At 61.2% G+C, this 12,649-nt stretch overlaps 3 protein-coding genes across 3 annotated transcripts; all 3 read left to right on the top strand.

Annotated features, from left to right (window-relative positions):
• Window positions 1-1,217: 1,217 nt before the first annotated feature.
• On the top strand, window positions 1,218-5,147 carry LDBPK_191080 (hypothetical protein, conserved; the record flags this gene model as incomplete). Its single annotated transcript, XM_003860235.1, has 1 exon — window positions 1,218-5,147. The coding sequence occupies one exon, from the start codon at window positions 1,218-1,220 to the stop codon at window positions 5,145-5,147; it is 3,930 nt and encodes a 1,309-aa protein (XP_003860283.1).
• Window positions 5,148-7,410: 2,263 nt separating this feature from the next.
• LDBPK_191090 (mitochondrial carrier protein, putative) lies at window positions 7,411-8,445 on the top strand (the record flags this gene model as incomplete). The annotated part of the gene is made up of 1 exon (XM_003860236.1): window positions 7,411-8,445. The coding sequence occupies one exon, from the start codon at window positions 7,411-7,413 to the stop codon at window positions 8,443-8,445; it is 1,035 nt and encodes a 344-aa protein (XP_003860284.1).
• A 1,233-nt stretch (window positions 8,446-9,678) lies between these two features.
• On the top strand, window positions 9,679-10,917 carry LDBPK_191100 (proteasome regulatory non-ATP-ase subunit, putative; the record flags this gene model as incomplete). The annotated part of the gene is made up of 1 exon (XM_003860237.1): window positions 9,679-10,917. The coding sequence occupies one exon, from the start codon at window positions 9,679-9,681 to the stop codon at window positions 10,915-10,917; it is 1,239 nt and encodes a 412-aa protein (XP_003860285.1).
• Window positions 10,918-12,649: the final 1,732 nt, after the last annotated feature.

Genomic DNA, 12,649 nt, shown 5'->3' on the forward strand with positions numbered 1-12,649 from the left:
CACAACGACGTGGCGGGCACGCTTGCAAAGCCAGCCATGCCAGGGGCGCCGACGCCGACTGCATGGATTGCGGACCCGGCCACCGGTCTCACACGCCAGGCCGACAGCCCCCGCTACGGCACTACACGATGCGACACGCGCTCCTTGCCGGCGTCTGTCCCGCACCGAAGCGCAGGCAGGCGGTGCAGCAGGCGGCACCGCCACCCCTCCCCTGCCTGTGTTCGCTGTGAGGGCGGCATACCAGGCGCTGTGCCCGGTATGCTACGCGAGATTCGCGGGTTGCTCGAAGCCCGAAGCGCAGCGCGCTTCGCGCTGTGGTCTTGCGCGCAGTGATGCGGCTACGCGCACATCTGCCTCGCGCTGCATGCGCTTCCCCTGTCGCGTGTCTATGGCTGCCCCCCCTCCTCCCCCCTGTGTGCCCCTTCACAACGGCAAGCCGTGAGCTCGCTGTGCGCAGACACACGCTTACGCGCGGGTTCAGGAGAGGGTGGAGTGCCCCTGCCGCCACAGACGCACGCCACCGCCGTCACCCTCGAGGGCAGGACCTTGGACGCGGCATGCTTTGCATCGAGGCGTGCTGTCCATCCGAGTCGCCTGTCTGGCGCCGATCGCGCAGCACGCATCCGAGAGGAGGTGCGAGGAAAGGACAAGAAGAGCCGTTTGGTCGCACGGCCCCGATGCGACGGCAGGACGGCATGACCCAGACGACGACGATACAGCCGTATCCCTGCGAAGGCGGGTGAGCTATGGTTGTGTGTGGTTGTGTTTGTGTGTGCGAGTGTACTCGTGGACCTGGCTGTGGTGGACTTTCCGGGCACGCAAAAAAAAAAAGGGAGCAAAACCAACTGTGGAGGAGTGCGTCCGGAGCGGCTCTTCTCGCTTCCATCATCCTTGTTCTCTCCTCCATTTGGCGCGGCGGTGTCTTTCGCTCTCCTAGGCCCCTCCTCCCTCCCTCCCTCCCTCTTGTGTCTGCCCGCCTGCCCGTGCCCTCATCACCTTAACGACACCCGCACTCCAGCATCTACCCACTCGTTGACGGATAGGCACGCGCCACTCCTGTGCGCGACGCTGATGTTTGCGCACGCCTCTTCGTCTCTCTCGCCTCGTTTCTACTTTTTCCTCCCTCAGCTCTTTGCGAAAGCGGCTACTTGCAAACCGTGTACCCACGCACACACCGCTCATCACACTTTCTTGGAAATTCCGCATCACGGGTCAAGATGAACGACTACGATGAACTCTACGAAGACGACTTCGAGGATGACGAGCTTGGCTCTGTCGCCGCCAAGTCGGCCTCGTGCCGCGCTGCGTCCATGTCAACGCCGCATCACTCTGTTCCTGCCACCCACGGAACGGCCTCAAAGGGCGGAGTGGTAAACTCCACAGCCGCGGGCCATAGCGGTGCCGCAGCTAAGCCTGGGATGGAGAGTGCTCCACGACGGCCCATGTGTTCCTTGGGCTCCAGCTTCTCCAGCTACCAATCATCTTCGGCTGACCCGCTGCTGCGGTCAGCACACGAGCTCTGCTCCTCCTCGTCGCACTCCTCGTCCACGTCGTCGTCCCGACATCACACGAACCCTAAGCACCCTACCAAGGACAGCGGCAGCACTCCATCTGCTGCAGAATCCGTCAAAGGCCATCGAGGCTCGCCGGGCACCGATGGCGCCAACGCTGTAGTGGTCGCGTCTGGTTTTGTTCGCACACCCACGTCGCCAAGCAACCTCAGCGCTGTCACCCGCGCCTCTGCGCGCCCCTCCGTTGCACAAATGCCTGGGCAGCGCGAAATCGCCTCTAGTGGCGCCCCGAAGGCGTACGCCAAGCTCGACAGTGATGACGGGGCGCAGGTGGTCGCCAGCATGGGTGGGAAGCAGCTGCTACCGACGTCTCCTTCCGAGGCGTCAGCGACCGAAACCGCGGCGTCCTCTTGCACCTCCTTTCACTCAACGTCACACGCTTCCTTGTCGCCGGGCCGCGCTGAATCCTCGCGCCACGGTATGCCGAGTGCCGGGAGCGGCAGCGTCTCGGAAACGGGCGCAAAACACCTCCAACGCGTCAAGTTCGCGGGGCATGCCTCGCGAAGCTCGTCGGACTCATCCTGCAGTAGCGACGATGATGGCGGTAGCGGCTGTGGGCGGCGTCACGGCACCTCTCCGCCCCCCTTCGCCTCCGCCGCAGCGCCCCCGGCGGCCGCGGTGGAGCCTGGCATTGAGGCACCGGTCACGCGTAATGTCTCCGCCGAGCGTCGCCACTCCAGAAGCGGCTCGACCACAACCTATAGTAGAAAAAAGTTGCTACACCAGTCGAACTACACCTCGGTGGGTGTGCTGGAAGAGGACGACGACCGCGGTCATCGCCGCACCCCGGCCGAGATCGACGCTGCAGCGGCCCCAGTCGATGATGAAGAGGAGGGAGAGGAGGGTCACGAGGACGCAAACGCCAGCGACACCATGTCACTCGTGGCGACAGTGGCAGCACAGCGGCAACGCTTGGCCTCCTCGCCGTCGGGTGCCCGCTCGGACTTCTTCACGAGCCTCACCCCATCCACCTCTGCGGGCTCGTCGCTTACGAGCCACCAAACCCCCTCCCTCCACACCACTACGGCAACGCCATCATCCTCAATGGCACCGACGACACGCTCCTCATCGAATCGTGTGCCGCCGCAGAGCGGGCCTGACAGCTTTAGTGCTCACAGCAGCAGCAGCCCAAAAAACTCAGCCTCTGCTGTGGCACTGCAAACCTCAAGCAGCAACGCCTCCCCACCTAGATCTGCTTTACCCGAAGCCGCACCAAAGACGCGAGCGGCAAGCGGTGCTGCACTGCGCGGCGCCATTCAGCGGCGTCAGGTCGCCACCGTTTGCAAAGATGCGATGGATGCACGGCTCTTGGATGGTGTCAGCGACTCACAGCGATCATATGACGACAGCAGTGGCATCGGCACCGACGAGGGTCATGTGAAGAAAAAGCCGCAGAGAGATGCGAGGTCGAAACAGCTGTCGCCGCCGCTCCCGCCGTCGAGGACCTCCCAGCTTTCGACCACGACGTCCGAAGATGCCTCCCTTTCTAAAGTGGGCACCGCAAAGACCAAAGGGCACACGAAAGCGTCGACCACGGCGGCCAAGGACGGCGACGCGCCTGAGTCGGGCGAGCGTGCGGCGCTGCTGGCGCGCGTGGCGCAGCTCCGCGAGGAAATAGCCACGTGGGACAGTCGCATTGCACGGCAGCGCGCCTTAATGAGAGCAGAGGCGGGGCGGTCGGGCGGTGCGGCGGCTTCCTCGCCAAAGTGTCGCTCCGCCGACGGTACAGGCGTGGCACGAAGACGCGGGGGCTCGAACGGCGGCAAGCGGCGCTCTGAGTCGGTGGAGCAGGCGCTACACACGCAGGCCGACGCCAAGGGCGACGGTCGTCCCGCCAACGCACGACTCACGAAGCTGAGGCAGGAAAACGAGCAGCTCGAGGCCCAGTACGCGCGCCAAGGCGCCGGGGGGGCGGAGATGAACGTGCAGGCGCTCGTGGTGCGGGCAGACATCCAGCTGCAAAAAGTTCGGCTGCGGCTAAAGGAAGTCACGGCCGTGCGCCGCGCTCTCGAAAACCGCGACAAGCGTGCTGCGCACACCATCAAAGAGGTGCACCGTCGCATGCCGACGGCCGATGAGCTGGAGGAGCGGCAGCACAACGAGGGTATTTACTCACGCAAGGGTCTGCTGCGCACGGTGAAGGAGCTCAAGGAGAACCTCGAACGCACACGCGCGGCGACCAAGATGATGAAGGCCATGTGCGCTGAGCTCGAAGCGCACGTGCGGCGCAAGCACCTGTCGTCCATCACGCCGAAGGAGTACGAGGCACTCTGCGCCACTCGTGACGCCAATGCGAAAGCGATTGAGAAGCACAAAAATGCCATCTCCGTCTACACAATCGCCTTCGCGCATGAACTGCGCAACGGCTCGAAAGCCGCGTGTGGTGGCGATGCTGGGGTTTGTGCTACGCAGTCAAGTCGCAGCTCCTGCACGACGTCGCCATTCAAGCCCGCCATCTCGCCAGCTCGGGCGGGGGCGATAGTGAAAGAGCAGCAGCAAATAATTGCCGAGCACGAGGCGAACAAGGCTGACCGTCTGCTTCAACAGAAGAGGACACTGCTGGACCGCAAGCAGGAGCTGCAGGCAAGCATCAACACGCTGTCGCAGCGTGTGGAGAAGTACAACGAGCAGATCAAGGCGAATCACGCGCAGGCAGGGCTCAGCTACTTCGATGCCAATTCTGCCACTGCTGCCAATGCTGGCGCGCCCCTGTACGCCGTCGGTGGCAGTGGCCCAACCCGCTCGACGCCGGCGACGACGTCAGCGGTGTCTGCGCGAGATGGCGGCGTCCTGGCTGCGGGAAGCGGTGCTGTGGCGGCGCGCAAGGGGTCGCTGCGAGATGTACTGCGCTCTCCCGTGAAGCGTCGCATTCAGGCAATGGCCGCGGCGGCAGAGGCGAAGGGCGGAGGCGGCACGGCGCGCAAGAGAACCCGGGAAACTGCGAATGGTCCCGCCGCACTTTCGAGCCTTGGCTTCGACGCTCTCCCAGCGCTGGTGCAGACGGGCAAGCGCGCCGCACGCGCCGAGCACCGGGCATCTTTGCCTGCCCTGACAGCGGTGTTAGACTCACCAGTAAAGGGGGCGGCGGCCCAGATGGGCAGCAGCATCGAAGCTGGTGGCGAGATGTCAACCTCACCACGCGATGCCATCGAAGAGGAAGCTGACGACCGCGACAGCATCGAGGCCGTGCTGCGCAAGATCGACGCGGACAACGAACGACTTGGTTATGATGTGTTTGGGTTGGAGGGCAGAGAGAGAGCCGCGCCGCCGGCGTTCCTGCAGAATCTTCATGACGCCGACGCGGTGAAAGCGGCGGGCAACGCCCCCGGTGATGGTGGCACATTTGAGGAGGAGTCGGTGCCTCACAAAGTCAAAGAAGGTTACAGCGGTGGCTACGCCGGTGGAGCCGGTCACCACGATCATGCCACCAGCGCGGCGGAACGCCGGCATGGTGTTTATGACAGGGCAGTGCAGGGCGAGCCACCAATGGAGGAAGAGGAGGCAGAAGAGGAACTCAGTGCCGGCAAGAGTGACGAGTCTGGGAGGTCGACGCCTGAGTGGCTGCGGGACGGCTAGCGGGTGAACCGCAGCATTGTTCTCCCCATCCCTAACTTCCTCCCCACTGCCGTCACAGCGTCCCCTCTCTCGCTCGACTTCTCTCTCTATCCTGCCATCCATCCTGACACCTCCAAGCCAGCGCGCTCCATCAATGCCTCCAGCTGCTCCCCACCCCCTCACCCACCCACCCATGGTGCCTTTGTGTGCCTCCTGCAGCCCGTCGCGGCTGATGCGAGCACCGCTTTCGGCGCATAATTTGTTGGTTGCTGTTTTTATTTTCAGTAGGGGCGCGCTGCGTGCGCGTACGCGTAAAGTGCGGACGGGCGGTGGTCCAAGCTTACTGAGCGAGAGAGAGACACGCACACCGTGCTGGTGCGTGCCTGTATAATTAGATGCTCTATATAGAGACAGCAGAATGCAACGAAACGAAATGTGAGAGAGGGAAGGCGAGAGGCGGAACGGCAAGAGCCGCAGACGGGGGGGGAAGACGAGCAGGCAAGGTGGGAGCCTCACCTCATCACTCGGTCTTCGCCTGTTTTCCTCACATATGTGCATACGTCTGCGCGCACCGGCTTCTGTATCGCCGGTGGGGCCTCGTTCTTCTGTTCTTTCTGATCCTCTTGCTTGCCGTTTTTCCCAGCGCTTGAGCCGTCGTCCACACCCACATACACAGACGCACGGGCAGTGCGTCTCTGTATGTGGGTATGTGTGCTCCACTTCTCTTCCAGTCGTCGTTTTTGGGTGTGCTCGGTGCATGTATGGCCGGTGTGTAGATAAAGCGCCGCCTCTTCTCCTTCGGATGGTCTGTCCTTGTGTTGCGTATATGTGCATGTACAGAAATATGCACACGCACACATCTCTATGCATGTATATATGTATATGTGTGTATATAGATGTATATGAACATGTTTGCGGGCAAGGGGGCATGGCGTAACAGCCTATCCCTCGTATACGTGTGTGTGTGTGTGTGCGTGTATGGATGTGTGTATATATATAATATAGAATGCATTTGTGCATATTTGTGTCTCTGGCCGTGTACGCTACCTGTATCTTCTAGTCGTCGCCCTCTTTCTCTGTCGCTCGCTGCGGCTGTTTACGGCCCTCTTCTCCATGACGCCTCTGATGCTCGACTGCCCTTCTCTTTCTCTGCGCCGTGTGTGCATCTGTACGTGCGCTCGCGGTTTACACGCCTCCCGGCAAAGGTCTAGAAGCCCCCTCTATTGTTGTTGCTATACACTGCCACCACTCTCTGTTCATCAGTTTCTCGCGGTGCTCCGCCCAAGCCTTCGCTCTCCCTCTCTCGCCACCATCACCGCCACCGCCACCGCCACCCACACCCCTGGCGTCTCTTCAAGGTCAACAACGTCGGTGGTGGATCGGAAAGGATGTAAAGATGCACGAGCGATTTAAGACATGCAAGATCCGATGACGCCTCCGTCAGGTTGCACTTTACATGGAGTATTGTGTGTTTTTTTTTCTGCGGATGTGTATGCTCGTGTGTGTGTGTGTGTGTACGTGTGTGTCAAAGCCGCACACGCGCCGTCGCCCATTCGTTGACCTGTGCCCAATGTCTTGTCGACTCCTCGTCCAACCGTCGCTCTCCGTGACGCCAAACATTTTCTCATCTCTCACCCCCTTCCTCCGACGGCACCTTGCTGTCGCCGTTGTCGCATACATACCCGCACACCAGCAACGCAAAGAGCCAGCGCAGCGCCCATCAAGGCCTGAGCTCTTCCGCTCCCGAAGCTCCGCCCACCTTCAGTCAACATCACGTCAAGCGCACTCAGCGCCACGGCAACGAGTTGAACACTCGCGAAGGCGCGCGCAGACGTAAACACTTATACGCACACACTAGAGCGTCTCCTCGGCCTCCCCACACGGCCACGCTCAACCAAACCGCAAACACGCGCACTAGACATAGTTCATGATCCTACATAAAAGTGCATAGATCGATTTGTGGAGGGAAAGAGTGAGAGCGGTGGACCGACAGCAGCCTTGTCACTTCGTGTCTCTCTGTGCCGACGGGCCTGAAAACGTTCCACACCTAAAACCTTTTAAACTCGTATCGCCCGTGGCGTCGTCTGTCGTGAGTAGTCCTTGCCCTCGCCACCCCCCCCCCCTCTCAGCCCCTCTCGTCTTCGTCGTTGGGTGCTCGTGTTGCAGCTAACGGGCCTTGTTGTCTTCTTTGATTGCACACTTACATGTGTATATCGCGCTGTTCAGCGCTGCCGCCGCCTCCCCTCCACCCCACCGCGCACTTGGTTATCGCACAGCTCTGTCGATGTCCAGCAGTGAGAAGAAGCATGCCGCGTGGGTGGATGTAGTCGCCGGCGGCTTTGGCGGGGCGCTCGCCAAGTCTCTCCTCAGTCCTTTTCAACGCATCGTCGTACTGCAGCAACTCGGGCAGCACAAGAGCTACAGCATCGCCCAACTGGTGCGTCACATATATGCGCAGGAAGGCTTGAAAAGCTTCTGGCGCGGCAACCTCACCTCGATGGTGATTCGAGTGCCGTACAGCGGCATTCAGTTTTTGCTCTACACCCAGCTCAAGTTCTTCTTCCAAGATTGGCTGGATCGTCGTCATGCCGCCGCGGCGCTGTCTGGCCACCAGGCGGACGGTAGTAGCGATAACGACAACGCGTCCAGCGCCGCGACATCGCGCGGGCTGGGGATGGAGAAGTTCGTCATGAAGTGCGGCGCCGGCGGCATCTCGGCCACGATCGCCGGCGCTGCCGTCTACCCGGGCGAAGTTGTCCGCCTCCGCCTCATGTCTGGCGAGAAAAAGTTTACCGGCATTGCTCATACGTGCGGGCTCGTTTATCGGGAGACGCGCTCGCTGCGCAACTTCTACCGCGGCCTCGGGGCGTCGCTCATGCAGCGCGTGCCAGACATCCTAGTCAGCTTCGCTACGTACGAGACGATCAAGTACGCCGTGCTGGACAGCCCCGACCCGCTCCTCTTCAAGGACAATGACGCGGCGCGAAACGTGCTGTCAACGATGGTCGGTGGCTCCGCCGCGGCGATAGCCTCCATCCTCGTAGCGTTCCCACTCGACGTAGCGAAGCGGCGCATCGGCATGTCTGGCCAAGGCACCGACAAGACAGTTTACCGCGGTGTCGGCGACTGCCTGCGACAGATCTACGCCAAGGAGGGCGTCCGTGGCTGGTACGCTGGGGCCTTTGTCGAGGCGGTGCGGTGTGTGCCGCAGGTGATCCTCATGTGGATGTTCATCGAGGTCATTCAAAAGAAGTTGTCACCCTACGCGAGAGTGGCATCCGCCGAAGACGAGATGGCGAAGCGGAAGAAGGGTCCTTGATGCGTGCAGTGCTCTGCGCCCCCGTCCCCCCACCCTCGCATCCCTCTCTCCATCTTTTACGCCACGCCCTTTCGGGGTCTCTTTTCACGTGCAGCATGGAGGAAAAGGGGGAGAGAGGACCAAACGCACGACGCCTGCCACACCCGCGTCAAGGTGTTTGCTGGAGGATCGAATAGGCGCATGTCCGTAAGTAAGTAGGCGTGTTGTCTCCTCGCGTGTTCAGCGGATGCCGTAGACTGTTGTGGATGTCGCATGTGTTGTGTGTTGTGTGTGTGGGTGGGTGGGTGGGTGGGTGGGCGTGCGTGTGTCATCCGTTGCGTCTTTCGAATGTTGTGATGTTGGTGCGGTCGTGTTGATCTCTCTGTGCGCGTGCATACTTCGCGTCCCCGTTGTTGTTGTTGAAAAGGATGGAATCGGTGCGCTGATGCGTCTCGACGCGTCTGTGAAAGCGAAGTACCGGTGCGAGACGGAGGGGGGATGCCCAGCGGTGCCGGTGCGTCCGTCTGCATGTGTGCCTCCCGCAACACGACCTGGACCGAATCGCTTCCGCGTTCCTTTCTTTTCTGTCGTGGAGGGTGGGTGGGCGGGTCGCCTGTCACGCATGTAAGGACTGTCACCATGTCTTGGCATGCCTGGCTAATTCCTTGTGCAGGAACGCGCACAAGGCACAGCGTGACACCCGCGCGCACGAGTCCATGCATGTGCCTGACGGGGACTGCATACGTAGGCAGCTGCCTCTTGCAATAAAGGGAGAGGGGCATGGAAGGCGCTGGTGCTCTCCCCGTTCGCTCCGATTTAGGGTGTGCTCCGTTGCTTCTATCCCACGCCATCCTCCTCGCCTGCCCGTCCTGCCCGCTCTCCCTCCGCTGCCCGCACCTCGCTCAACACAAGTGTAAGCAATACATACAGAGCAAGATAGGTCGACGCCACACAGCTCAGCCGTCGGTCGCGCGTCCACCTTGCCGTCTTCCTTCCGCTCGTAACTCTCCATCACCACCCAACCACCCACGCACACCCCTGCCTCGCCTCACCAAGCGTCGCCTACACAGCTCTCTTTCCCTTTCTCTTTTCCACCCACGCTGACGCGTCAGCAGAAACAAGCTCCTCCCCCTCCCCTCAGCAACGGCTCCTCGAGCTTGAGCAGACGCACTCCCTCTCCCACATAACCCTTTGGGCCTTTTCGTGTTGTCTCTCCTGCCACGATACGCATCAAGCCGCAGACACGCGAAAATCATGTCGACTCCAGAGGCCCGCGCACAGGTCTACCTGGTCAACCTCCGCAGCAGGCTGGAGGAGAAGAACAATGCCAGCGCCGCTGCCACGGTGTCGCGCGCGCTCGACTACTTTGAGCAACGCTTCTGGTATGAGCTGTCAAGTGAATTGCTGCAGCTGATCCGTGACCCGATGGTGCTGGAGGACGCGTACGAGCTGTACGCGGACGTTATTGTGGCCGTACGGGCTGACATCTCGCCTATCGCATACGTCATGATTGTTCGCTCCGTCTGCTTCGCTCCGCATAGCACGACGCAGAAGGCGCTGGAGCTTGTCGAGGGCGCGTGCGCCTCTCTCATCCATAGCAGCTCGGAGCAGGGGCACTACGCTGCCTTGTGCATCCGTGCCCTCCTGCTACTCGAGAGCACGAGCCCCGAGGAGAGCGCGGCGCTGGCGGCGGTGCCTGGGTCGCCGCCGCACACGGCACGCAAGTTACTGGAGCAGACCGAGATGTACCTGCACGGCCTCAAGATGCACGAGGTGGAGCCGGTGCTGGTCGCGCTGTACGGCATGGCACGCGGTCGTGACTACGAGATCCGGCGCCAGCACACGAGTTACTACAAAAACGCGTTCGACATCATTATCTTTTTGGAGAAGGCGGACCTGCCCATGCGCGACGAGGACGTCACCGCGCTGGCGTACAAGACCGTGGTCGCCGGCCTGCTCTCAGACAAAATCTTCAACTTCGGCAAGCTGCTCAACTTCGACCAATTTGTGTCCCGGCTGCAACGGGAGTCGTGCCCGCAGCGCTGGGCGCTGGAGATGATGCGGCTGTGCAACGAAGGCGACGTGGCCAACTTCGAGGCCTTTTTCCGGCAGCACCAGCAGCAGATTTCACAGGAGCCCCAGCTCGTGAGCGCGTCGGCGACGCTGCACCGAAAGGTGCGGCTCATGGCGCTGCTGCATCTCATCTTCTACACCCCTTTGAGCGAGCGCACCTTTGCCTTTCACGCGGTGGCGCAGCGGTGCGGTGTCCCGGATAGCGGGGCGGAGCCGCTGTTGCTCGAGGCGCTCGCTCACGGCATTATCAAGGGCCGGATGGACGGCTTGAGGAGGGAGGTGCGCATTACGTGGGTGGAGTCGCGTGTGCTGAGCCTTGAGGAGGTGAAGGCGTTGGCGCAGCATGTGTCGCAGTGGCGAGAGCAGGTCGTGGGGCTCACGAACTCGGTGAAGGAGATGACAAAGAAGATCCCGCAGTAGGAAGCACGAGACGAGGCCATGCAGACGCTATCTGCGAGGATAACGACAAAAAGAGGAGGGGTGGAGGAAGGGGGCGTCAGCGGCGCACCTTCCCCCTTCCTCCCGGCACTGTTGCCGTTGTAAGCGGTGCGAGAGGATGCAGTTGGTCATGTCGTTCGTTGTCGTCCTTGTGATGGGGAGGTCGTTGCCGTCTCCTCCTGTCCCATGTGCTCGACGCTCTCGGCCTCCGACTCACCCTTGTTCGCGGCACTGTGCGTGCACGTGTGCGTTGTTGTTGATTTATTCGCTCTTGTCCGCCGCTGCCGCTGCCGCCGCCGCCCCATTCGCTCGTTCCGGTGCGTGCAGGGCGGTGGAGCCTTCGTATGCGCGTTGCGCATTAACGGATGCGCATGCGGGGCAATGTATGTGGGTGGGTGCGTTTTTCGAGAAGATGCGACGCGCGCGTGCGAAAGGAAGAGAGAGAGAAACGATGGATGACGAGTGCACCGAATCCACGCCCACGGAGGCCGCAGACAGGACATATATGCGCGCCTGCTTCACATCCGCAAGGCAGGCCCACCCTTGTTGCCTCTCCCTGCCGCCGCAGCCCCACCTTCCTCCTCCCAAGCACTGCATATTCCCCCCCTTCATTTTTTCGCATGCGTGTGTGCCATGTTCGTGTCGTCTGTTTGTTGTCAGTGCGCCTGCCTGTGTATGTAGTTGGATCGCACGCAAGCGAACGGAGCGAACCAGAAACGTGAAGGAGAGGAGGAGGAGGAGGGGGAGGGAGGGGCGGTGAAGTTCAGCTCCTCAGCCTCACCAGCCTCCTCTCTCTTCAAGCTGCTCATGAGATAGCATCCTCTTCTCCGCCTCTTACTCATGGCACGCATAGGTTGAGGGGATAAGACAGGCAAACGTGGCTACGCACGGCCGGCGCAGTGCCGCTGCCACGTCAGTGGTGCTGTTCTTGCTGCCAAAATACCCTTCCTTCACGCGTCTCTCTCCTTGCTTTCTGAATTCCTTCTCTTCTTCAGGAGTGGAAGCCCTGCAGCACGACGTCTATCGTCTCTTGTCTGTAAGCGCGCACAAGGGGCGCGTGTGCTCAGGTCATAAGTGAAACTCGTTACCACCGATCGGTTCGGCCTCACTGCCGCACGCCGCGCAACCGCTTCGCCTCAGCGGGCACAGTAGCACCCGCCACGAGCGCAACCGCGTGAGCCAAAATCCAATCACGCGCACTCTGCGGGGCAAGTCACTAGTAGGAGGGTGGCTAGCGCTTAGAGCCCCACCCCACCCCTTCTCCGGACCTCTCTCTTTCTCTCCGCCCGAGTTGGTTGCCTTGATTGTTGATTGGTTGGTTGCCGCATCACAGCCACCGTGATCCCACGACCACCTTGGAGGCTGCTGCTCCTGCGGCGGTGGCGGCTGTTGTGGAGCGGGCGTTTGCATCAAGGCTCGTCCTTGTGTGTGAGGGTGCGCGTGTCTATGTGCCCTCTTTATCTCCCTCCTCGTTCTTTCTCCGCCGCCTCTCGAGTCGTTTTTTTTGTTTGTTTGTTTTCTCGTTGTTTATGTGGTGCTTCCTCTTTCGACGATCGCCCACCTTCTCCCCTCCCCTTCTCCTCACACACAGGCACACGCACACGGTTTGAAAGGGAGATAGACGCGCGCGTGCACCGCCACAATCGTGCCGCTGCCCTCATAGATGTATTTTCGCCCTGCATCGTCCGTGTGAATCCTTGTCCTGCTTGTGTGT

This window comes from Leishmania donovani, chromosome 19 (genome assembly GCF_000227135.1).
Source record: "Leishmania donovani BPK282A1 complete genome, chromosome 19".
NCBI classification, from domain to species: domain Eukaryota; phylum Euglenozoa; class Kinetoplastea; order Trypanosomatida; family Trypanosomatidae; genus Leishmania; species Leishmania donovani.